Source organism: Idiotropiscis lumnitzeri, chromosome 12 (genome assembly GCF_059441095.1).
Source record: "Idiotropiscis lumnitzeri isolate Australia: NSW breed Sydney's pygmy pipehorse chromosome 12, RoL_Ilum_1.0, whole genome shotgun sequence".
Lineage (NCBI taxonomy): Eukaryota > Metazoa > Chordata > Actinopteri > Syngnathiformes > Syngnathidae > Idiotropiscis > Idiotropiscis lumnitzeri.
Genome location: NC_142402.1, coordinates 19,523,209 through 19,548,670, shown reverse-complemented (window position 1 = coordinate 19,548,670; position 25,462 = coordinate 19,523,209). Strand labels below are relative to the sequence as shown.

Below are 25,462 nucleotides of genomic sequence, written 5' to 3'. Positions count from 1 at the left end.
GGCGGCAAGGACATTGGATGCGTGTCGTGAATAGCTCACCCTCGAGTGTAGAGCTGGAAGCAAATCCCTCAAGACGTATCCTGAGATGTTGCAGTCACAAGACTAGGCAAGGGGGGGGGCGAATTGCGTGCACTGAAACCCACGACAATACAACGACGGAGGCACAATGAAGGAATTCTGACAGCCCTAACGGCAAGTCGGTTTATTAAAAAGGTTTTGTGTGTGTGTGTGTGTGTGTGTGTGCGCGCTCTTGACTGAGAACCGTGAAAGCAGGAGTGCATGTGGCCACTGACAATGTCACATTTGACGACCTCCGGTTCACGAGAGGAAGTTGGAGACTGATGGATCATTCCGGTCGTCCCCATCATGTAAAGCATACACCCCCCCCCCCCCCCCCCCCAATCAGCTACTGGACACAGTGGCATTGGAAAGGCCTCCCGAGATGTGCGACAGCACGTTAACCCGACTTGGTAGGAAGTTAGTTACTGCGACAGTTGCGCCGCTGCAGGCCAGTAGGACAGGCCCTGCGTAGCATCTCAATGACCACACAGTCCACAGAGGGAGTTTTTTTTTGCGCCCACCCCTACTCTCCATCCAACCACAAAGGCATTCAGGCTTTTCATGGAGGGAGGAGGGGGGGAGGGCGGGTGATAATGGGGCGAAAGCTGGAAAAGGGCCCCCGTGTTGGAGCGCCATAAGTTGTGGCGGCGGCGGCTTTGTGGTGATGTCATGCGTGTCCATGGGAGCGCAGTGTGCGGCTGTGGTCTGACAAAGGCGCCCGAGGCCCGGAAGAAACAGCACAAACAACAATAAAGACACAGATATTTCAAAGAGGCCCGATTTGCTCCGAGTTCAACGGCAAACCGGCATCAAAATATGCTGTTGGGACTTCCAGGGACGACCGTAACAACCCGTTACAAGCACGACGACTGCTACAGGAGTTCCGTTTTTGGGCTTGGGAACCTACGGCCCGTGAGCCACACGAGGCCTGTGAAAGAGTCTGATCCTGGTCCCCCAGAAAAATCCCAGTTGACTTTGGGTAAGTGGTGCAATACACCCCGAAGGTTTCCTGTTCGCCGCAGAGCTCAGACAACACAATTCACGTTCACAGCAAAGGATAATTTGAAGTCATCATCTAACGTCACGTGCATGTTTTGGAAATGAGGTCGGAAGCCAAAAGTACCTTGGGACCAGACAGACCCTTTTCCAACCATACATTTGTTTGTTCATTGAAGCATATATACTGCCCTATTATTTAGCTCCAAATGAATTTTAAATAAAAAAAATTCAACCTTGAAGTGAATTTCAAATCACACATTAAGAAATAATTATTTTACATCAAATCATGTGTGTCACAAATATTAGCACCCCCTTTTGCCCCAAAACAGCACCTAACGTTCTCCTCTAATGTGTAACAGGATGGGAGACGACAACAACGGGGATATTCGACCACCCCTCTTTGCTCAATCTCTCAAAATCATCCAGCGACTCGGGTTGAGTTAACGCTTTAGCTCGCGCCACAGGTGTTCAATGGGGTTGAAGTCTGGGGACTGAGATGGCCACGAAGAGAAGCTTGATTCAAGTGAACCATGCCTACATTTTTCGGTATGAGAGTATGATTCTGTAATAATAATGGAATTCATTTTAAGGCTTTTAACATGGGTGGCAAGCGTACAGACACACACACACACACACACACACACACACACATTTTTTTAACCTCTATCTCTAGTCTGTCAATGAGCATGGGGGAAAGCCGCCAGCATCCTCGAGGCTCACACAATGCAGCACCGCTGCAACAACATTCAACAAATGAAAAATAACATACCTGCGTAGAAACGTAGCAGGGAGCCCATTTCTGTGTTAAGCCCTTCCTCTTGAACTCTCCAAGGGTCCTTAAATCCAAGCTTAAAGAGAAAGTCATTCTGGATCTGCAGGGGCCTCTCATCTGGGCTAAGCCTCCTGACTGCTTCGCCATGCAGCTGAACATACAGCGTGGGGCTGGACTCCTCTGAGGAGCCTCCGCTGCGGCCAGAGGTCAGCGCTGATTTGCCAGCATTGCCGTCTGGATCCTGGATGTCAGGTGTGTTACCTGTGGAGCTGTCTCTGGACAAGGAGCCGGCACTGATGCTCGTGGGCAGGCCGTTGGCCACGTCGTTGAGGCAGACATTGCTGCATTGCTTGTAGCTGACACCATTGGGGATGGGATCCAGGCTGGCACTGGATGCGGGGCAGTCCAGCTCCAGCTCATCCGAAGAGCTGCCGTACATGTCGTTGCCCTCCGTGGCGCTGTCGAACGACGGGCTGAGGATGGACGCATCTGTGCCGAGAATCATGTCGTCGCTGAGAGAGTCCCTGTGCTCGCTGAGCCGGGCCCCGGAGCTCAGGTCGTCGAAAGCGCTGCTCTCCACATCAGAGCCGGAATTGAGTCCGTAGCTGTCGGTGCCATTCCTGTGCTCTGAGTCATCGTCGTTAGGGGTATCCATGTTGGAGTTCAAGTTTAAGTCGGAAAGAGAGCATGTTATGTTGTCTTGGGACTCTGACTCGGGGCTGAAAAGTTTTCCATCCTGTTGCCTCTCATCTGCATTGGTCATGAGCAGCAGTCTCATCTTGTCACCGGAGTGACCTCCTAAATCGGAGGGTTCCAGGCCAGACAAGTGGTCATATTTGATACCGGGGTCTTCGTTGACCTTGCACAGGTTGTAGTTATACTCGTACTTGACGCTGCAATTGCCGTTTTGGTCCATCTTGGGGTTGTCTTTGCTAAAAATGCGCATGACAGAGCTGGACTTGCCGCATAGTTTGCTGAGGCGGATCGCGACCTCGCCGGCTGTGGTGTCCGCGGTGCAGAGGACCGGCCTGGGAGACGAGGACGTCAGTCTGTCGTAGACGTGGATGGCGCCTCGGTGGAGGTCGGCTCTCACCCACTCGCGGTCGACGGGCTGCAGCTGCATGTTCTGCCGGTGCTTGAGCAGGGTCTTGCGGTCCAGACTCCGAGTGTGCAGAGACGCAGAGGACAGGGCCGAGCTCATTTTGCCACCACCGCAGGCGGCCGTGACAGCTGAGGAGGAGGCGGCGGCGGCGGCGGCGGTGCCGGACGCGGCCGGGGCGGCGCTGAGGTTCCGCTTCAAGCGCCTGCGTTTTAGCAGCAGGGAGCCGGAGTTACCGGATAAACCTCGGCCGTTTAACGCCGCAATTCGGCTCACGTGGGGAACGCCGTTGCCGTTCTTTGCGTCTATGGGGGAGGGAGCGAGATGTCCGCCGCCATCCGCTGGAGTCCGACGACCGCTGGACACTCCGCTGGGCTTCTTCGTTAACTTGCTTCCATCGTCAGCTGCAGCCTGCACACTCTCCATCGCTGCCAGTGAGAAGTCCCCCGCTCGGACTAAATAACGGTGCGCACTTGGTTCCGCCGACCGCGTCTACATTTAAAAGCCAGAGTACGTTCCCACCGTGGTGAATACCCACCAAACGGGCGGCGTCGGTCACTTGTTCCACTAGTAGTCATTCACTCCTCGCCTTTTCTTTTCCCCTCTCGCCGTCTCCCCCGTCGCTCCGAGGGAACATTTTACCGATTAAAGTCGATGGGAAAGAGGAGGCAGGGCGCGCAGGGACATATCAGGGCGGAGACGTGACTGCGCGTCCCGCTTGGACCAAAATATACTGCTCGAATATGCAATGAACGTCGGCCGACCTCCTACGCAAATACCTCTGATGTATATTCATGAGGAGGAGTCAAGATGGCGTTGCCACACAACAACAACGCGGTGCATTGTGGGATACGTATTGCACCGGCTCGCGCCACCTTTGTAACTAGGTTGGGAGGAAAGGCTTGAAAACTACATCTCCCATGATCACAGTTTTAGGTCATGTGAGACGGCTAGCGGAAGACAATGTTGAAAAAGCCTCGGTGGATGGTAACCGTTGGTTAAGCTTAAATCCGTGTAGCTGCGTACAAACTCCACGACTGTCATGTGTTGAACATCAGTGACGTTAAAGAGACGACGGCTCTACTGTGGTATCCGCTGATAATGTAAAATCCGCAGAGGTAGATGAAAGGAAGCTCGGCGGCATTTCTGTAGATTGTCGAAGAGATTTAGTTGCCGCCCGGACGCCATTTCACATCACCGGCTCGCGTCAATTTCGTGGCGTTTCCCGCCCTCTGGAGGACTAAAAGCGAATTCGTTTCCGCGGGTCACAGCGACCCCACAGGCGAGGAGGGGTACTGGAATAGCAGGAACTCTCGTTACACTTGTTTGAATGAACATTTAAGTATTTATGAACTTTCTATAATTATCTGATTAGTTCGGAAAGGTGTGTGTGGTGCTGACAATTTAGTTTATTAGCAATACAGCGCTTGGAGGATCACGAAAAAAAGAATCGGTCGGAAAATTGGTTAAATTTGGCACCACTGTTTTATGTTGGTAACTTACGCAAAATAGAAAGATATGGCAGAATTAGTTCGGTCCGTAATGACAAGCGCACAATGTAAATGCATTCAGAAATGGGATTTTAATTGGCATTATGTATCCTTTACATGGCATTCTGTATTCCAAAAGTGTGGCTGGAGGGAAGAATAACTTTGCAATGTATTGAGCTGTCCCAATTTCCACAGAAGAAGGAAAAGTGTTATTGCTGACTTCATTTTCCTTTCTTTTTTAAAAATCCGGTAAAATGGAAATCCTCATGCACGTCTTGGCAGCTTGTTTCCTTGATTGTCATGCAGACAATCAAGTGTAGAGTTGAGATCATTCCTCATGTGTTGAATTAATAATTAAAAAAATACACAGGAGGGGGGGGGATTCCTGCATTTTCAACATCAGTGAGGCTAGTTGACCCAGTGAAACTCTTTTACAATGTAAACCGATCTGTGCTCCAAATGAATACAACACCCATGCAAACCACAGAGCTTGAAATCATTCTCCAAGGGAGAAGACGTACTATATTTCCCCACACCTGACATAAAATTCACATCTTAATTCAATGTAATACAGAAAAAAAGGACAAATACGTTGTGTCCATAAAGCTTATGAGTGACAGTGCAAATCATTATGAAGATTTCGAGAAAGTTGAAAATCTGTCCATTTAAATCCACTTCTCCAGAATTGTCACCACGTTCAATTTGTTTTGAGGCAGATAATCTAATTGGCTCAGTGGCGATGACAGCAGGAAACTTCATCCTGATGTAGTACACTTCATAAAATACCAATGCGTAAACTGTATTATAAAGCACTGTAATTGAAAAAAAGTGACAGGGCGGCGTGTTGTTCAACCCTTTATGAGCAAAGGCTATTGCTTGTAAAAAGAAAGTGAACAATAAAAATGCAGGTTTATGAGGGATAAATACTAATATAATAAGAAAACACTGCAATGAGTCTTGCTCTTGGTATTCCAAAATACTTCCACTCAAAAAAGAAGGTACATTTAGGCCTATACCCCCCCTCCCCCAAAAATGTATATTAAAAAAATGAAATCATAAAAAACATATGCACATCGGTCAGATGCATTATTATTATTTTTTTTACATAAAATGTACACAATTCTGACACGGGTGAAGGAAATTTGAGTTGTGACCTGTTCAATATAAACAAAATGTACATTTGGAGAGAGCAACCCCTCGGGATTCACAGTAAGCGACTTGGATGACAACATTGTCGGTACAGTACAGTACATGGGAAGAACAGAACCCCAGATTGACCACTAGAGGGCGCTATATCGCTGAAACCAAATCATATATTGCACAATGTGACATGACACTCCTACCCGCCAATGCGGTAAAAGATGAATGAATCCCTCCTCCTCCCTCCAGCGACGGTGCATCTTCCTGCACAGTTGCTCCCTCAGGAGCTCCGCGGGGACGACATCATCATCATCATCATCACGATGAAGCATTGTGACAAGTCCGCCGGTGACTCGAATGCAGCGCCTGAAGCCAGCACACAGACCACTGAGCGCCTGCCTGAGAGCTCAGCGTGTAGACGTTTCAATGAGCTCATTCCAGAAAATTGGAGAACGTGGGTGCTGCTTGGGAGGGTGTTGACTGAACGGATGTGCTACTACAGCGGGTGGGCTAACTGGTGGGTGTCAGTACCGACGCAGTTGTCCGGGGCGGGGGGGGTCTCGGAGGGCGTGTGTGGGTGGGGAGAAAAAGGCATTTCAGAAAACATGGCCTTATCGACGAAAACGGGCACCGTTTGACTGTCCAGCACTTAAGGTTCTACCCCTGCAGCACTGCTCGACACAGCGATGGTCTACTATGGTCGGTGAAACCTGAGAAAGAAAAAAGAAAAAAATTCAACACATTTCATCACCCTGGTGGTCTTTGAAGTAAGGTATTTGTTAAAAGCCTCGGCTCTAAACACTTCCTGAAATTTGACACTTGAAGTCACGTGTTAATCTGAGGAGGCATTCAGTTAACTGACGTGAGCACAAAGCATATATTTGAAGTGTGGTTTTTATTCGAGAGGCATTGCGTTCCTCACCTAAAACGATCTACTTGAATTTCAGCATTTATTTTCAAAGACATTTAGTTCTTTAGGATTATGCGTAGCAGGCATCTATTTGAAGTCAGGCTTTTATTTGAGGAGGCATTCGGTTACCTGGTTAAATGACGACTCGACTCGTGCACTTCCATCTCGTTGCTCTTGAAGTCGTTGAGCTCTTTGCGTATAGCTGCCTGCAAATGGAAAACAAACAATGGAGAATGAGGACCCACAGCGAAGCTTTTCTTGATTTAGTACAGAAAGAAAAAAATGGAAGATACATAAAATTTAAAAAAAAGGGAAGGGCGGGGATTTTTTTGTAAATCTCAAAATCAGAGGCAAAATTGGCCATTTGGATCTGTAATGAAAGCCTGAGTAGCTGATACCACTAATAATATTCCTAAAGAAAAGATAAACCAACCAACAGATTTGCCCTCTTAAACTCCAACTAAGTAATTTCTTTCTTTTTTTTCTTTTCAGCTCTGTCCTGATGTTGTGCCAAACCCCTAAAAAGTATCACATGAAACATAAAACTATACAAGCATGCAAAAATATGTATTCAAATATTTATTCGGCAGGGTAGAAAAGTGCATTTTCTCCAAGCCCGCAATGCAGGAATTGTTTCAGCAGGGGGCACTGTGATGCAAACATATCATTGATGGGATTAATTTTGCATCATTTCCTAAAAATGTGAGTGATAAATTTTCTGGTGTGGATTTAATATCATACATTAAAAAAACAAAACAAAACTGGGGATTCATTGCAGCTCTCGCCTTCCTAAAATGATGGCCGACCTCATTTCAAGGTTGTTTTCCCCCCCCCCCCAGAAAACAAAAAAGTGAACCACAACCGAATATATTTTCTTATTATTATTATGTAAATAATAGTCATTCAATTTCAGGGGTAAAATTGAAGGATCTGTTAATTACCACCACATTACTAGCTTTAACACACACTGGTAAATCGAAAGAGTATTTTACTAGACACGAGTCAATTTTGACTTGGACCAGCCTCAGCGTGCACAAATTTAGCAGCGCCTGAACAAAAGAATGACTTTAATCTTTAAGCATTTTGGGTCACTTCAGGAAAAGTCACCAAATTTCATCTCTTATTACAAAGCCGCGAGTTTCTTAAAGAGGAAGGCAAAATATTCAAATGCGCCTTTGATGTTGGGAACGGGAAGTAGACATGTCGGCAGCTCGCCGTCCCGCGGGGCCGCTCGTCCGATTACTCCCTTGCGTAACGGGAGCGATTGCGTAATCAAAACAGTCAGCGGCACCGTGATTTCCGCGAGTGGTCCTCAGGTGTGATCTTGCGTGCTCAAAACGCTCACAAGCCAAGGAAAAAAAAAAAAGAGGGAGGGGGGGGCACTACTGGCCTTGTCAGCTGCGGTGAGTCGGGTCCAGGGTTTATCTGCCCGCCGGTCGTAGTCCTGTGCGTCTGAAACCTCCACGTAGTCACTGAATCGGATGAGGATTTTAGCCTGTCTCAGCTCCTCCACGGTGGGCCTCTGGCTCAGCTAGAACCACAACAGCTGCATCAAAAAGTGTGTCGCCTTGACAAAAGACAGGCATGCTGCCAGAAATTTCACATTATTATTGTGGCGTCAGACTCCAATGCATCATCGTCCTGGTTTTTTTTTTAGGTGAAAAGTTTGCCTCATAAGGAAAGCAACGTAGTAATTAGTGAGTTAACTGCAAATGAGCTGTTTGGGGAGGAATTGAGTTGGGAGTGTACTTGAGGTCAGACGTTTCTTTGAAGAGGCATTTACTTAACTGCAGTGAGGATCACATGTCTACTATTTAAAGCAAAACATTTATTTGATGAGGCATTAAATGACTTACCTGCGGAGAATACCAGGAATCTATTTGAATGTGGCCATTTATTGAAGAAGGCATTTAGTCACGAGTGCCAGGTGCCGATTTGAAGGAAGGCGAATATTTAAGGTGCCTTGCTTGACGAGGGAAAATGTTGATTTTAATACCAACGTTCCAGCACCTATTTGTGATCCTTTTTGAACACGTCCCCCATCTCCGTTATTTGCCGAAAGCCTCGCCAACAATATTTTGCTCTTTATTCAAAGACCACAAGATGGCGTGGCAGTTTGGTGCCATCGAGGGAATTATAAGCATGTGGTGCAGCCATTAGTGTCATTTTTTTCTACGTTGTGCAAACAGAATAGAGGAGGAGTCCTCAATCCTGTTCCTCGAGGGTCGGTGCCCTGCCTATTTTCCATCTCTCCCAGCTACGACATACTTGATTAAAATGATATTATAAATGATAAATATTTCTTTCATTATAATTTAAATCAATTGAACACGGAGTTAGATAAACGATTAAAAAAAAAAATTAAAAAAAATCAGAGCAACAAATATTGTTGATAATGTAAATGCACGGTGGGCCAGATTAAAACATTTTGCCCACCATTGCTTTTGAGGCTCACTGAGCTGAAGTTTTGCATCATCTGCTTTAAACTTTCAAGGCACATTTTCCCAAGAATAATCTACATTTAAAACCAAATGATTCCACTGTGGTGGAGCTTGACATTGGCCATCCCGCTGTATTAACAAGATATAAATACAGTGCAGCAGATGTAGGATCATTAATTTTTTTGATTTTTTTTTTGTCAAGAGCGGGATGCCTGCAGGGTTGCAGGAAGTGTCGCTTAATTGAAAAGGACAGGAACAAGCTCAACACCTCTCCACGGGGCGCGAGGGTTTGCCAGCCGACACGCTGCCGAGACCAAGGTCAACGGGGAGGAGGGGGGGGCCAACGCGCAACAACGGCCCGCCTAGCATTTGTTGTTGCGCCGACTCACCTTTCGAGTCAGCCGTCGTTTGATCTCCCGCTTCTCCTCGATTTCCTCTTGCTCGTTGCGAGCTGCGGAGAGGGACGAGCGAGCGTTAGCGCCGTTGTGCAATGACTAACCGGGGGAAGCAAACACGCACTCTTGCCTAAAGCGGCTAATTAGAGAGCAATGCTAAACTAAAGCGAATATGCTTATGTAACCTCAAATCGGTTTCATCATTGGCTGTTTAATAGCATTAGCGATGCACATCAGGGGAGCGCCATTACTTTGTTCTCCCGAGTTTTCCCTTTGGTGCGCGCTCATGATTGCATGATTAGCCGATTGGATTAGAATAAAAAAAAAAAAAAAATCCCTCCTCATTAAAATGGATGCATGTGTCGCAAAGTGGCCAAGATTGCCATCTTGCGATGTTAGAGCGTTAGCATTTTTTCCATTTCTCGGCACGACAGCATGCCTTCGGACACTTTATATTAAAGATGCTCTCAAGATAAATTTGTTTAATCGTATCCATTTTTTATAGCCTTTTGGCATAATATCTGACACGAGGGCAGAACGTTTTTTTGTACCCAGGTTGCTTCATGTCATTGTCAGCATTCCAAAATTCAGAGGGAGTGAAATTGTGCGTGTTCGCGTGTTGAAGTGTAAAAAGTAAAAATGCTCACGTTTGAGGATATTTCTCTGCTCCAGCTCCTCTGCCGTCGGCCTCTGACTTAAGCGCCTAGTGAGAAATCGACCAATTATCCACGGTCAGCACATAATTTGACATGTTTGGTGTATTGCATTCAGAGGATATAATGAGTGTAAATGTTCCATTCGACATACGACGACACAGAAACTGTATTTCATCCACCGACAATCAAAAAAGTGAAATATTCGGAGGGTTATTTAAATTCATAAGCAGCTGTGTTGACAAAGATAAGCAAAACAATTGCTGGCGATTTTGATTAGAGAAAGCGTGTCAGGGCCCAGCTGCTTTTGAGGAGTCGGCAGGCATGATCGATTGCCACCACCTCGTTAAAATGAAGAGCCATGCGCCCGGCCCGCCACAAAAAAGTATTCTAGGCATGGCCGTATCGTGAAAAAACAGCCGCATTTATCGGCAAACCGTCAGATGTCGCAGAGAAAGAAGAGGAAGGTGACTCCAAGCATACGACCCAAATTAACAAAACCAGAAGCAAACTTGAATGGAATCCAACAGAAAAGCTGAAGCGGGGCTGTGCAAATGTGACAGATTTGGAGCACTTTTTGCAAAGCAGAGTGGCCAAATATGAAGTCAAGATGCACCGTGCTGATAGACTCCTCCGCACAAAGAATCGAATTGCCAAGATGTCTTCACCCCCCACCCCCTCCCCTCCTCGTTTCGGATGAGACTTCAGTGATCCAATTCACCAAACAAAAGTCAATAGGAGAATCTCTTACTTGGGCTGCTCATTCTGCAAATGTGCTCTTTTAAAGTGGGGAAAAAAAACAATCTTTTCCAAATGTATCCAATTGCAAAGACTACAGAAATTACCAAATGAAAGATTAGACTCATTCCAATTTTTAGTAATTATCGCAGCACAATATAGGTTTGTTTCATTTAAATAAACTATTTTAGATAAACAAAAAAAGAAATACTACGGAAAATGAGCTTTTTTTTTGTGAGTATATAGAAATAGACACACACACAAACAAAAGTGGTTGCCAAACTATTTGTGGGCTATTTAGTAGTAGTAGTATTTAGTAGTGTGTGTGTGCATTGCGCCATGCAAGTCGGTGTGCGTGTTTATGTACATTAAACAATTGCTTCTACATCTAAATTGAAATAATTTGTTATCTTTTCTCTTTTTTTGTGACACTTCCTTGTAGTAGATTTAACATGACAAACACTTTGATCAATCACGTCAAATTTCTCAAGGTCCACCATATTTGCAAGCGTCAAGCATTTTGATACACGCTGATCTTATCCAAAAGACACCATATGCTGCCACCTGCTGGCCGTAATTTTTTTTTTTTTTTTGGTTAATGACAAAAAAGAAAGTCGGCCAAGACTTCTCCCCACCCATTCACGTAAATAATGTACCTGACGCCAATTGACGTCAATGGTACTTAATGAGCTCTCCACTGTCACAGAGTTAAAATAAACCATCAGGTTTCCATCTGCTTCCACTGTCTTGAAACAGGTCTCTAAAAGTAAAAGATGCTGTGCTCTAATGATAAATAATTCGGCTTAATCTGGCACAAAAGGAAAGACCTTACAGGACATAACGCTGTCAAAGTAGCGGCAAGCAAGAGGAAGAGGAAGAGATTTTTTTTTTTTGGAAACATGACAAGAAAGCAGGCAGGCCTTCTGGGAACATGCACTGTGTTCCAATCACAGAGGGGAACGCTGACTTGTGTGCCAGCATTGGCGGATGATAACATTTCCTTTCCTCGCTTGCAACCATATTCTCCGACTTCTCCCATCTTTGCAAATTGCGAGTGTCGAGGTGGGTTTACGCGGCACGGCGATATGCAGGAGTCGGGCAGAGATGCTGCGTGGTGATTCAGTGTGAGGAGCGCGAACCGGAGAGAAGACGAGCGAAGGGAAAGGGGAAGAAAAAAAATCAAATAAAAGGAGATGGTGACATGCTGCCAAAATTAGGTCAGCACCATTTTAAGAGCCTCATTTCTGCGAGATAAAGAATTTATCCTTGTTGGATGTGAAAATGAAAACATGAAAGGGTATAAAGAAGTGTTTGAATGGGGCGGGGGGGGGGGGCTCATATTTTCATCAGGTTTATTGCGGCTATGTTGGAAAGGAAATTGAAGTCTTGTCGGCTCAAATTAAGACAGAATGCTCACTTTGGCAGACAGGAAGAGTGAGTGCCTTTTCTAAAATCATGCTGTTATCGACCTCTACGCAATGCTGTGATGTGCATTCACCGCATTTATATATAAAAAAAAAATCGGACGTGATACAATGATGCATTGTCGTTCATTTTACAGACCGTGCTTTCTGTAAAGCATCATGAATAATATTTAGCGTTATAAAGCATTTTAACCTCCAGTCGGACGCAAGTGGACGAGAGCCATTATTATTAACTCTTTCAGCGCCTTTGAATGCCGTCAATTATTTTTTTTTTTAATGGGAATGGTTGGAAAAAAGTCTTAGCCACTTTGGTTTGATCATTTATTTGTGAAAATGAAATGAATACATGAAAAATAAAACAAACTACGGCCCGCAGATGGCAGCATTGGATCTCTTTTGGATGCGTTCACCGTGACTCAAAACAACGTGAAGGACATACAAGCAGCTCGTGATTGATTTAAGTGTTTGTCAATTTAAATCTACGACAAAAGAGAGTAAAGATGGCGGAGATGATTTAAATTCAGAATCTACAATGTACACAATACGCACGCGTGAGTGTGCACACACACTACTAAATACGACGACCACTAAATAGGAAGTGCTAAACGAATATTCGACATCCTAGAAGTGCATATCAAATCAATTTATAAATTATGATTTGCGGCAATAAAACGAAATGGATGGATTTTTTAATATCAATTTATATTTAACATTAATGTCATAATTTTTCAGTAACTCAAAAATAATGCAGAAGTAATTAATTTCACACAAATATATTCGACTTTTAACTCGGGACATGAAATGCTGTACAACCAACACAAAGAACATCGGCACTCTCTGACCTGGTGAGTTTGGTGCCGATCTGCTGCCTGGATTCCAGCCGCTCCTCATCAGTCTGCACTGGCAGAATGTTCTTCTCCTCCAGTTCCCTCTTGGACGGACGGTTGCTCAGCTTGATAGCCAGCGAGTCTTTGCGGAGCACCTTCTGAGCCAGCGTGCCTGAAATACAAAATTACGAGGCCTCGGGTGTGAATACAAATCGAAGAGGCGCTCCCAAGAATAGATTTGGGAGAGAAAAAGCTTACTACTACAGCACTAAATAATGCATGTATAAATAACACGAAGGGCACCAGAATCTTTTAAATATTTTACAAAAGCGCTAAAGTGTACTAGAATCTCCCGAAGGCAAGTAAAGTCTTGCGGTATCGTAAAACTTTTGTCCGATCACAAAAGGTGGCCTGAACAACCTTGGACGCCACATTCTTTCTTTCCATTCTTTTGTCAATGCCTTGATGATCTCGGTAGATTTTTGTATTTTGCATCAGGAAAAAAAGTCAAATTCACAACCCAACTCACTAAATAGTGTTGAGTTTTTTGTCATCATAACCTCTGAAAGGGGGAAAAAAAAAAAAGGAGGCTGCACTCAGGTGAAAAACAGCCCATGCGTCAAATACACAAGAGGCTCTGTACAGTTGAAGAGTTATTGCCCAGAAGAGCGGAAACATTTGTGTCTGCGGGCGATCGCACAGTTGTGTGAGACAAATTTTGGTTTTTCTACATTGATGCATTCTGGGAGACTCCAGGTGAGGCTAGAAGTCCCGACAGCCTGGATAAGTCCAACAACTGGGCGTGAACTACATTTTTGCACTCGTAAATCGTTGGAATACCGTAGCTATAGCATTCGTTAGCATTTTGGGTTATGAATAAGGTAAAAAAAATAAATAAAATAAAATAAATTGCCGTGCGTGTCTCCTGAGGCCAATTCTCAACTCACTTGTAAATATGGAGTCGTCGTCTTCCTCATCGTCATCGTCGTCTACGTCATCCTCGTCGTCCTTGTACATGCTCGGCAGATCCTCGTAGTCGGACTCGCTGGGCATGTTCTCTTTATCGTCTTCATATTCGATGATCACCGACGGCACTTCTCGTCGGTCCTGAGGAACGCACTGACTGCTGGCGTGCAACAACGAGCTGGAAGAGAAGGCAAAAAAGGAGACGCCCGTCTTTCTCAAACCGTAGGTTTCCTGCCACCGCGTTACATATACGTCTGATACGTCCCATTCATCACTCTCAGAGTTTCGGACGATGACCCCTGCCGTTACGTAACCACTTTCAGACTAATTGTACGCAGTGTCAGGACCGTTTACGTCCGTTGCATCGCCACCCAAAAGACGGGCAAGCGTAGGAGCTTACGTAAGATCCAATCAGATATCATGTTGCTTTTCTGCAAACAGGAAGGTAGTAAGGAGCTCTTGTAAAGTAGCAGCTGATCGCGTTATGTCAGGCCGACTTGCTGCCGGGGACGCCTACGCTGCACGGTCGTGCCCACACACACACACACATTGAGTTCAAAGAAGAAAAAAATAAATAAAATCAGACCACGTTGCACTGTTTTGTAGCCGTGTCGATTTTGGACCGGCAAGCTGACACACAAGTCAACACCTCATAAAAAGCATGTGCCTTGCAAATTAAAATGCATTTTTGCTCTGATTAAAGGCAATTAGAGTAAAAAAAAAATATATTAAAGGTAGATTTACACCGCATGGCACATGTGAGACAATTGGGGCTGCGTCGCAGCAGCATGAAGAGAAGAACTGAATATCCTCAGATTGGAATCAGGCCAGGTCAACCAAACATTACGTAACATTTATTATTTGGATAATTGATGTAGATCGTTTATTTCCTCGCTGTCACCGCCGTGCTGTGACTTGTTAACTTTTATGGAGTTATTATACATGCTCGTGAGCAGTCCGTGTAAACACGCTCATACGTAAAATTGTTTTGAAAAATTGGATACAGACGTGTCCGTTTAAAAAGAAATGTTAACTGGCCACTAGGACCTGCAGTTTAAATCCAGCCAAGTGTGAGCTAGCCTATATCTGGAATCTTATTAGGAAAGCGCAAGACGAATAAGAATAAATGCCAAACACTGATCCATAATCCCTCCCCGTTTCCCGATCGGCTTTCATGACCCCGACGTCTGGTGGCGACTTACTTCTCAAACCTCTGCATGGACAGCGCCAGCGTTTTGTTGAGCTCCTCGATGATGCGGCTGGGCACGTGCAAGCTGCCGTACTGCAGCTGCAGAGGATGCCCGTGGTTCTGGTGCAGAGCGGACAGCGCGGCCAGCTGCGAGGGCAGCAGGATGCCGTGGTGGCCCGGCATCACCTGGGTGGGGCCGCACTTTTGGGACAGAACGCCGAGTGGGTTGGGGGACGGAGACGGGGACGAGCTGCAGTCCAGCCCCCCCGGAGGCACGCAAATCATGACTTTCTTGGGCGGGAGGGACGGCGAGTGCTTTGACCCGGGCATGCAGGGCAACTTCATTGGCTGGCAAGAATCTGGAGAGGAAGACAAAAGTTGCATTTCCGTGCTTTACACTTGCGATTGTCCAGACAAACAAACAAGTCTCGCCGAGCTCAGACGCAGCGTGATGGAATTAGGTCAGCCTAATACCAATTTGCGCTGACTGACAGATTGACAATGACGGGCAAAGGCTGACCACGGGAGAATTGAATGACATTTGATTGGTTTATACTTGTGGCCAAAAATTTTTTTTTTTTTTTAAATACAATTAGCTGTCGTTTTTAATTCTGTTTATATTTTTTGAGACAATGTGGGTATCTGTTATCTTGTTTCTGCGTAATCCTGCGAACAAACCCATCCCCAAAATATGCAAATTTAATAATAATAATAATAAAATGCAAATATTGGCCGACCTGCGTTGTGGTTTGGGATGCGCGCAAAAGGCTTGGGAGGGAGAGCCGGCGGCTGCTTGTGGTACAGCGGCGGCTTGGCGGGGTTGTCCTGAAGGTCGCCCGAGTACGTGACAGACTTCTTGGGGGCGAGGAGCATGGACGACTTGACGGGAAGCTCCTGAGCGCACACGCCGCCGTCCATTGAGGACCGAAATTCGCCCGTTGCTGAGTAGAGGAAAGGGGGGAGAAAAATAAATAAATAAATAAATATATCTCGGTAAAAATACAAAGAAACAAGAAGACATATTTTTAAAGATTCTTTTTTGTGTCAATATTCCAATAATATTTTTTTTTTGCACAATGACAACTTGAATTTGTCCTATTCCAATTTTCATTTTGGGATTATTACAAATGTATTCATGTAAAATTCCAACTTTTGTGACAGATTTTCGTACAATTAAGACTGCATTTCTTTTCTATAAATATTGCAACATCTTATGACTAAAACGTATATTTTAATATGACAACTATTGCAATATTCCATTCTGTCTGAATTGATGTTAAATTACAACTTTCTCTTATTTTAATTGTAATTTTGGAACTTTAGGTAGAAAAAAAAAATGATATTGATAAATTAATACATAAGTCAATTTCTTAAACATACCTTCTTTGGGGGAATCAACTATGCAATAAAACAAATATTCAACCTTTTCACTACCTCTCGTTTCACATTTTAGCAGCAAAGCGCTTTTAATTAAACTCGGCTTTGAATACGGGCCGTCTGTGGCACATCCAATTGAGAACATAGCATTTGGACACTTTTTTTTTTTTTTTAAATCATATAATGAAAGACTGCATCCGTCGATAGTCGATACCCTTCGTGAGTCTTGACAAGCGCACTTCACAGCCGGCTGATTAAAGAAGCGATGAAGAACTCAAAAGAGCGGCCGGTTGCCGTCGAGCTTTCATCTTCCAGGCATAATTTGAAAATAAAACGGCCGTGTCATTCCGGTTATGATACGGTATGAGGCGGAGCTCACCTTTCTCAAAGATCTCCTTTAGCACTCCTCTCTTGATCAGCTCATCTCGACTCTGTCGCACGGACATCTTCCTCTCCAGTGCTGCGTGAGCGGCGAAGGGAAGAATATTTAATCAAGCATAACATTTTTTTTTTTTGCGTATCCTCACTTGGGTCAGGGGTGAGCTGCAGACTACATTGAAAATGCAGGATAAACTTTACAGTCAAATTCATTTGACCTATAAACTTTTGAATGCCCAACTTTTTCAGCAACTGGCTGGAGTGCCAGCCCACCCTCCCAAGAATAAAATTCAAGATGGCAGCTGCCAATTTCAGAAAATGTTGCCGTGAGTTACATTTACGCCGAATGTAACAAGACGCATACTTTCCAAAAAGTTCGACTTTTGTTTTGTGAGTCCCTAGAATATTCTCACATGATGTGTTAGACGAGTGGATTTTTTTTTTTTTTTTGGCCAACATTGATTTTCACAGTTGGAAGTCTGCCATTTAAGTCATTTTTTGCCCAATCTCTTTGTCACTGTTGAGTCGTGAACACTGCCTGACTTTCACTTCAGCGACAGAGGTGAGCAGTTCTTTGTGTCCCTTTGTGACCTTTATGAGTCGTCGCTGTTGCTCTTGAGGTCATAGGTTCACCACCACTGTTCCGCGCTTCCTCAATTTGTGGTTCACCAGAGTCCCAAAGCTTTCGGAATGACTCAAAGAATTGGGCAAACTACGCAAAGCAAATCCTTTTTTCAAGGCACTGTATATGATGAAGTGCTGCCTACAAGCGGGAAAACACAAATCGCGTCTGTGTAGGCGCTCGCTTTATGGCGAGCGAGGATATCGGTTAAAGTAGCCAGTCCCGTAAGCGGCATTCATTTGCAGTCTGCACGCGCAGCCGAGAACATCTCCTGCTCTATCGTCGCTATCTAGTCTCGCTGAGGATTTCAGCTTGATGAACGCACAAGCGGAGGAAATTGAGTTGAACGCCGTTAAAATGCTGAATTGTGTTGTCAAGAGATGAGCAGAGGGCCTTGATTAAGCGCGGCGATAAAAGCACAAAACCCAAAGAACTATTCCAACAACACTTTAGTGCGCTGCATAATGCACAAAATGGCCCGTAGCTACCGTGCACATCTATTTTTAAACTTCAAAACGGTAGAGGCACTTAACATCCTCTGTCGGGAAGGCTTGAGCAAAGATGTTAAAAAAAAAAATTTTTAAAAATACAAATTCACATTCCTTGTTTGAAAATCCACTCCGGCATAAAAACCAATTAAGAAAGTGTAATGAGGATGAGCTGCGACACTGTGCACCGTGTGTGCTTCACGTATCATCAAGGAGCGCCGGCTAAAAGGAATCCTCACTGTCTATTCAGAACGTTCGTGGCCTCTAATTAACTCACCCCGTGTCAGCGTGGATTCAAATAGCGTAACCACGTCGCAATACCAAAACTTGATTTTTGTCTAGTAAAGATATTCTTTTGCAATCAAGCAGGATGGTCATCATATAAATGGGGCAATTTATATTTGACGCCATGCTGAATTTAGAATTTTTTTAATTTGCCCACTTAAAAAATAAATAAACAAAACAGCTTTTCTTTTATACTCTTTGTCGGGATGTCAGTCGCCAAGAAATGTGTTGGGTAACACACTGCACCGCAGTTAATCAGCATCTGCATTTTTTTTATTTAAACTTTCACGGCTGATAAATTAAAAGCTGGTTTATTTTGGCTCGCTGCAGCACATTTCTCTCTCTCTCTCTTTCTGCTGTGCTGGTGGCCCTGCCGGCAGAAGCAGATTGGCCCGCCCACAGCACCATCTGATTGGTTCCTGGAGTCACACGTACTACAACAGACTTTGCCGAAATTCTAATGAATGTCAGTCGACCACAACTCACAACTAATAGAAAACTATTTGCCGTCGTAAACGTCAAAGAGATGTTTGTTTTTAGTGAACTATACGACATGTGGTTGAGCTTGGGAGATCGGTGTACTTTTTATTAGACTTTTAAAATTAAGTTTTCTATTTTCTAAGATCTAAAAAAGCTTTAACATGTTGTAAATCACTAAAGTTGTTTAATAAACATGTGCTTAAAGGCAATTCAACAAAATCAAATTTTCAAAAAGTTTTTACACCATATAACCCTTTTTTTAACCAATAAACATCGGCTTGAAATATCGGCCTCCATGACTAATAATAATCTGTATCAGCTATCACAACTGAAAACCTGTATTGCCCGCAAGGCTTGCTAATTATATGAAATTTGATCGATTGCTGATCAATCGGGTCTTGAAGCGATGAAGGCAAACGAGAAAGTGCAGTAATGAGGTGCAACCAGCAGAGGTGCTGTTGATGCTGTCATGTTTTTTTTTTTTTTTAAAGACGTAGTCAGCTACGAGAAATTTTGCCAGTTGGCATTGGAAACAGGCCATTCCATCGGCACCGAAATCGATAACGTTTAACGATAATTTCCCACACAGTCAAGTGTGAAAATGTAATGGCACGCCAATCGTAAAACATCAAAGCACCTGTGGTGGGGCGCACCCCCGGTTTACGGTTCAATCCAAGTATAAACCAGCAGGGGCAGAGTGAGAGTGTAGCCTGGCTAAAAAGGTCAACACCAGACGGGCAGTGCTGCCATAAACTCAGGGATTATACTTCCGTTTCATCCAATATGAAAAGTAATTACGCGAAGCTTTACGTGACATAACGGCGAGGCGGCAGGAGGGTGCGCGCTTACGCAACGCCATTAAGTCAAAAGCCTTAATGAGGATACATCTTTGAGATTTGACAGTCATTGTGTGTTTTTTTTTTTGTTTTTTTTTGGTTGACTTATATTCACCCTGTTCCGTCTTAAATTGATGCATCGGAATTGCAGGCGATTTCATCAGAAAAGCCCAAAGAGCCCAAAAAAAGACATTCAGTGCAAATAACGACACACTGTAAAAACATAGCAATAGATTGCCTCGAGTCACACGTCATTACAAAATTACTCATATGAGACCATTTCAACTGTGCCCCCCCTCCCCACCCCCCCCTCCTCCTGTCCCCCGCTGCGGATTACTTCGAGTCATTTTGTTTATTTCTACTGTGCTAGGTGATTGAATGAACAACTGGTGAAGGGAGCGATCGCATTAATCATTTCAACGCCTACACTGCCTTTGTGTGACGGTCCCGGCGCCTGCAATGGCCTTTTTTTGACCCTGCGGATTATACCCCGTCCTTTTGTTGGTTCTGATTATGCAAGTTATCGGCAATAACTGGCAGTGATTGTATGACATGTCGACACTGTGCGCACGTGCCTTTGTATGATATTTTTTTAACCTGTGGATTATTTCTATCATGCAAGATGACAATTAGCAGAAATAATTGGACGTAATTCCCATACAAGAGTAATTGTACAAAATATTGCACACGCGCACATGCCTCTGCATCGCGGAGCTTTGCATGGATGACGTGCTAAAGATCCATCAGCGCTCCGGACACGTGCAAGTAGAACGGTGCTAATCAGGAAAAAGCCTTAAAATAAAGTTCTATTTTAGGACGGCCCTGTGTTGAGTTGGAAGGGGCCCGAGTAGCCACTCAATCTGCAGCGCGAGATGAGAGGATTAGGCGCTCATCAGAGACTCGGCTCAGGGCATATTAAATCAGACTGGCATATCTGAGCTCTGCCTGTATTGATCTGAGAATGCTTCACTTGCACTGCGAAGTGACCCAGATCGTTTTAGTTTTTTTTTAGTTTTTTTTTTGTTGTTGAGGCAATCCTCTAAGCTTGAAAAAAGAGAGTATTAAAACTTTCATGGGGACTTATCAATGGGAAGCTCGGGCATTAACGAAAAAAAAAAACTCAATGAGACTCATACAGTGGGCATTTAAGCTGTATTTGTGCCTTCCATGCACAGGCACACGCAGCATGGATACCAAAATATTCTGCTTTAAGTGTGATGCATGCAGTTCGACACCACTCGAAAAATATACTTGAATTAATTAAAAAAATTTACACTCATTACTGACGCGAGAAGGTTCATCAGAATGCCAATAAAGAAAAGTTGCCGATTGAGAAATGCATCCGAACTTTTCGATGTTACAGTCAGCTTGCATTGGGCACAATTGTAGCAGCGGTCCATCAGATTCATCAGAAAAGATTTAGAAAGTATAACAAAGGTTGGGGGGGGGGGGAGTCGGCCAACTGGACCACAAAAATTGCTTGAGACAAAAATGCATGCCTCCAATCGGTTTTAAAAAAATTGAAATCACACGTAATGTACAGCATTGTCCGAGCCTTGATCTTTATTGCAGTTAGCTTTGAGAAAAAAAAATCATATCATAAGTGTATCATCTGCTTTCCTTAAAAAATAAATAAATAAAATAAATGTAAAAAAAAAAATAAAAAGGTCAATACAGGGAGGTTGCCATCCGTCTCAGCGTTGATTGATTGCATGCGGAAAATATGCCACTTTCCATTTCCACCCCGATCAATTGGAACGGGGTTCAAAAGGTCCATCCGAGTCAATACTGCTTGCTGAAGGAGAGGATTAGGAACGACCTCCTCTCCGTAGCGCCGCGTTCCATCGAGTTTTCAATCTCATTTCGGCCTCAAATCAAAATGTAGCTATTAGATGTAAATGTACAATTACGGCAAATGATTGTTCCATGAGTCACGAGAACCAAAACGGTTCTAAAAATATCTGACCCTTTAACATGAAATGGGAAAAAAAAATGGTGAGATCATTTCCAGAAAAGCAATGATGTCATGGCGTCATAAAATGCTCAGAGCACTTCACGGCATCCGTTCAGAGTAGTCTGACATCATCCAGGTCCTCGGGAGCATATTTGCTTGCAATCCAAGGGAAGGCAAGGTGAGCTCATGCAGATAATTAATTCATCCCCGAGGAAATTTTGTGACTTTGAATGATTGGCTACGATTTGCTTTATTAAAGTTATCACTTTTCCTGTTGATTCACGCTCATTTCAAGTTTGCTTAGAGACGACGCTTTTCAAGCATTTGCACAAATTCAGAGCCAACAGCAATTGATAGTTTTTTTTCCCGCATCTCAACACATTTCCACGCATCTCCCTCAATTTAACGTGACAGAGTGGACCTGAGCCTCCGAGCTGCACGTGAACCAAATTCACTTCAAAACAACAACAACGCATTTCACTCAAAAGGTCACGCGTGTTAAGTGTGCATGCAATCCACGGCTAGCGCGAATCAAAACAATATCGCGAGAACAATAGCGGCGAGTGAATTTTATTTGAAGAGCAACCTTTATGTAGAACAAAAACACAAAGTGGTGAACATAAAGCGAGCAAAAGTGCTTTTTGGGTCCGTGAAGCATCTTTTTGCCTCTTTATGTTGTCCAGTCATGCTTATGGTGGAATATACTACATGAACACGTTTCGAGACACATGATGCCATCTCCGATTTCACATTTTTTTGTTCTCTTTGCAACAAGGAAGGAAATATTCTCTGTCAACTAATCAGTGGCGAGCAGAGTCATCCTTATGCAAAAATATGCACAAATAAAGGCCTCCTCTCAGACAGACGCCTCCTTTAAATAAAAGCTCGTAAAGCCACGAGAAAAATGATCCATGCTGTACGTCTTTAAACAGCAATTCCACGACATTAGACATCCACTTGAATTAACACCTCTCCGCAAAGAGACACTCCATTTAATTCAATGGCTCCCGAGCAGAAAGCCTCAAGAAATATGCTGCCTACCGCACGTCCTGAAATAGCAGCTGGGCAATAATCGACGCCTGGCCTCAATGAGTCGACAGGTGCTTCCACTTGAAGGAAAGCCTCCACCCAAATAAGCCGCCTCAGTTATTTACTTGAGGACAATCAAGCATCTACACATCTGAAAAGGCCTTTTGCTCAAATAAATGAATAAATGCTGTCAAAACTGTGTCTTGGATCCCAACGTACGCTTGAGTGCTCCAAGCACCGCACAACAGCAACCCAAAGACTAAAATAAACATTGAATGTCTTTTTTTTTTTTTTTAATTCATCACTCCTTTTGATCACATCTTCAGGGATCTAACTAAGTAAACCAGAACATCCTGTCCTGCGGAGACAAGATTTTTCTTCTCTTGCTTGTCTCTCAGTTTCCCCAACTTGAGGGGATGCGGTCTGACAAAAGAAACCTCCCCGCCGTCAACGGCCTGACAGTGAAAGCGGGGATGCGTCAGCACGGACAAATTACACACCGCCACATCCGGCACGGGACCACGTCCTTCACTCTTCTTGCATATTACTGGAGCGCGAGATGGGAGAGAACGTCAAAAAGGAGGCTTGAAAATGCCAAACAATTTGCGCCATCGTCGAACAGCCTCCAGATTGCAACTTAATGCATTGGTAAAAAAAATAATATTAACCCCTTACTCCACAATCAAGCACGCACAATATTTAGACGCTGGTCGCACGGTTGTGATCATGTGCGTGAGCAAAATTGGCAAAATCTACACAAACAATCCAGGCGAAACTTTACGGAAGTAAATGCTCTAAACCCATTGCAATTCAGATAGAAAATTTGGAGTTTGCCTTGCTTTATCATTTGTGTCACAACGGAAGCATTCCCCCCTTGCCCCTGAATTCAAATGGTACAGTCCAGTCCGTCTAATCGCAACGTCTTTATCCATGGATGACAACATAGTTTGCTGACAAGTCAACCCCCAAAAATTATTTGCAATAATATGTTATGTGCCTTCACTAGTCTAAACACGACATTCTGATTAATATTGCGTTTGTGAAACATGAGTTAAGCAGTAAAATCCAGCCGTTTTTGTCCATCTCAGTGGCGGCCATTTTGTCACTTTCTGTCGACTGAAAATGACATCACAGCTGCTCAGGGCTCAGATAACGACCAATCACAGCTCACCCGTTTCCTGAAGCGGAGCCATGATTGGTCTGATGTCATTTTCAGTCGACAGAAAGTGACAAAATGGCCGCCCCTGAGATGGATAAAAACGGCTGGATTTTACTGCTTAACTCAAATTCTACAATCACAGTATTAATCAAATGCCCAGGCCAAAACAAACACACAGTGCTACATGATACCCCCCCTTCCCCCAACACACACACACACACACACACTCACTTTTTAACAGTAAGATTGACAGCACCAAGTTTGACTTCTGACTATGCTAAAAGCTAGCATTAGCAATCAATGTAGCGTCAAGGAGAAAAATAGCATAAAATCATTTTAACCAAAATTAGGACAGGAGAACGACTCATCTTTTCCACTGGTGTACAAATTTATAATACAAACTTCATCGTTGCAAATATTACAAACACGGTTGGTCGCGGTGTTACTTCGCCACTCAAACTGAAAATAAGATTAGAAAACCTACCGGCTGAAGTCTGCTTGAACTTGTCGCTCTTCTTCTTCCTCCATTTCCAGGGCTTGAGGAGGCGTCCTAGCGTGGCGAGCCTGCTCCGACATCGGATGGGGGGAGTGTGGGCGCCGGAGACCAAGGACTCGGATCGCATCACGGCGAGTCTTTCGACCTCTTCAGCTGCCAGGGAGCAAACGATGGACAAAGGAAGTTTAGGCGAGGATGCAAAGGTGACGCTATCGGTGCCAAAAGAGCGAGCGGTGGATGCAGCACTTTAAGTTCACTCAAGTCCAAGCGGCATGAATCTGGGCCAAGTCGCCTCCAGAATTTTCAAGTAACCGGATGAGCGTGAAAAAGAATTCCGCATAACAGACAGCAAAAGCCAAAACAACTTCTCTTTGAGATATGCAAATACTGACAAATGACCTTCAAGTGTGCAGGACTGGTTTTTCAAATTTGTCACATGCATGTTAATTTGTCAAATACATTTTTAAGAATTAAATTGCAGAAGCCACCTGTATATCGGCTTTTTTTTATTTATTTAATTATATCATTTAGTTTTTTCAATAATTTATTTACATGTAGAAATTATCATCATCTCAAACAAACTTTTTATGATCAATATTTCTCTAATCTTTTCTGAGGTCTTTTCATTGCATTTTACCAAAATAATCATTGGACGTGTACGCTCCTTAAAAACAACTTTTTGGGTAATTGTTTCCTGTCCCTTGCGCTTTAAAACAAATTGAAAAAAAATAATTCCATGTTTTTTTTAAGGCTGGTAGTCACATTTGGACGCATCCGTATGTCGGCCACACTCCAAAGTGCCAAACAGGATACGCTGCAAGTGTTTTACATCAATCTGCCAATAAACTCGTAGCAAACTAAACTGCGCATCATCAAGAGGAGCTCTCGCTGAGCTTCATTCATTATTAAAAAGACGACACCCTTTCGAGTGCCGTGCTTGGTTACTCATCAAAAAATAGTTTAGTTACAACTCCAAGTCACACAGCAAAGATGTAGACTCGGAAGGCCTTAAACTGCTCCCTGTAGTAAACACACAACACACGCTAGACTCAAAAACATCTTAATTCTGGCAGACATGCCAATGATTATTAACAAGCATTCCAACTCATGTAGCTTGCATATTTCAGTCTCACTTATCACTGAATTACGTCGGTTGGTGGGCTAAGCATTAGCAGTCAAGATGGCGGCGCACCAAATGGCGCAATAATCATTTGCACGTGTAGCTAGTGTACAAATAATACACTTGATAACTACA

At 44.0% G+C, this 25,462-nt stretch overlaps 2 protein-coding genes across 4 annotated transcripts in view; both read right to left on the bottom strand.

Annotated features, from left to right (window-relative positions):
* The window catches only part of phlpp1 (PH domain and leucine rich repeat protein phosphatase 1), a 44,509-nt gene extending 40,820 nt beyond the window's left edge, over window positions 1-3,689 (bottom strand). The window contains exon 1 of the mRNA XM_088310754.1: window positions 1,829-3,689. Within this exon, the coding sequence (XP_088166880.1) occupies window positions 1,829-3,356 (1,528 nt within the window). The 5' untranslated portion in view covers window positions 3,357-3,689. The remainder of the gene's footprint in view (window positions 1-1,828) is intronic.
* An 804-nt stretch (window positions 3,690-4,493) lies between these two features.
* Window positions 4,494-25,462, bottom strand: part of LOC148326397 (phosphatase and actin regulator 1) — a 31,241-nt gene continuing 10,272 nt past the window's right edge. For all 3 annotated transcript variants that reach the window (XM_088311418.1, XM_088311419.1, XM_088311417.1), the window contains exons 2-12: window positions 24,196-24,360; window positions 16,860-16,940; window positions 15,841-16,044; window positions 15,117-15,462; window positions 13,896-14,092; window positions 12,964-13,120; window positions 9,954-10,009; window positions 9,301-9,362; window positions 7,857-8,001; window positions 6,600-6,672; window positions 4,494-6,270 (exon numbers count right to left, since the gene is read on the bottom strand). In XM_088311418.1, coding sequence (XP_088167544.1) covers window positions 6,255-6,270; window positions 6,600-6,672; window positions 7,857-8,001; window positions 9,301-9,362; window positions 9,954-10,009; window positions 12,964-13,120; window positions 13,896-14,092; window positions 15,117-15,462; window positions 15,841-16,044; window positions 16,860-16,940; window positions 24,196-24,360 — 1,502 coding nt within the window. In that variant the 3' untranslated portion in view covers window positions 4,494-6,254. The remainder of the gene's footprint in view (window positions 6,271-6,599; window positions 6,673-7,856; window positions 8,002-9,300; window positions 9,363-9,953; window positions 10,010-12,963; window positions 13,121-13,895; window positions 14,093-15,116; window positions 15,463-15,840; window positions 16,045-16,859; window positions 16,941-24,195; window positions 24,361-25,462) is intronic.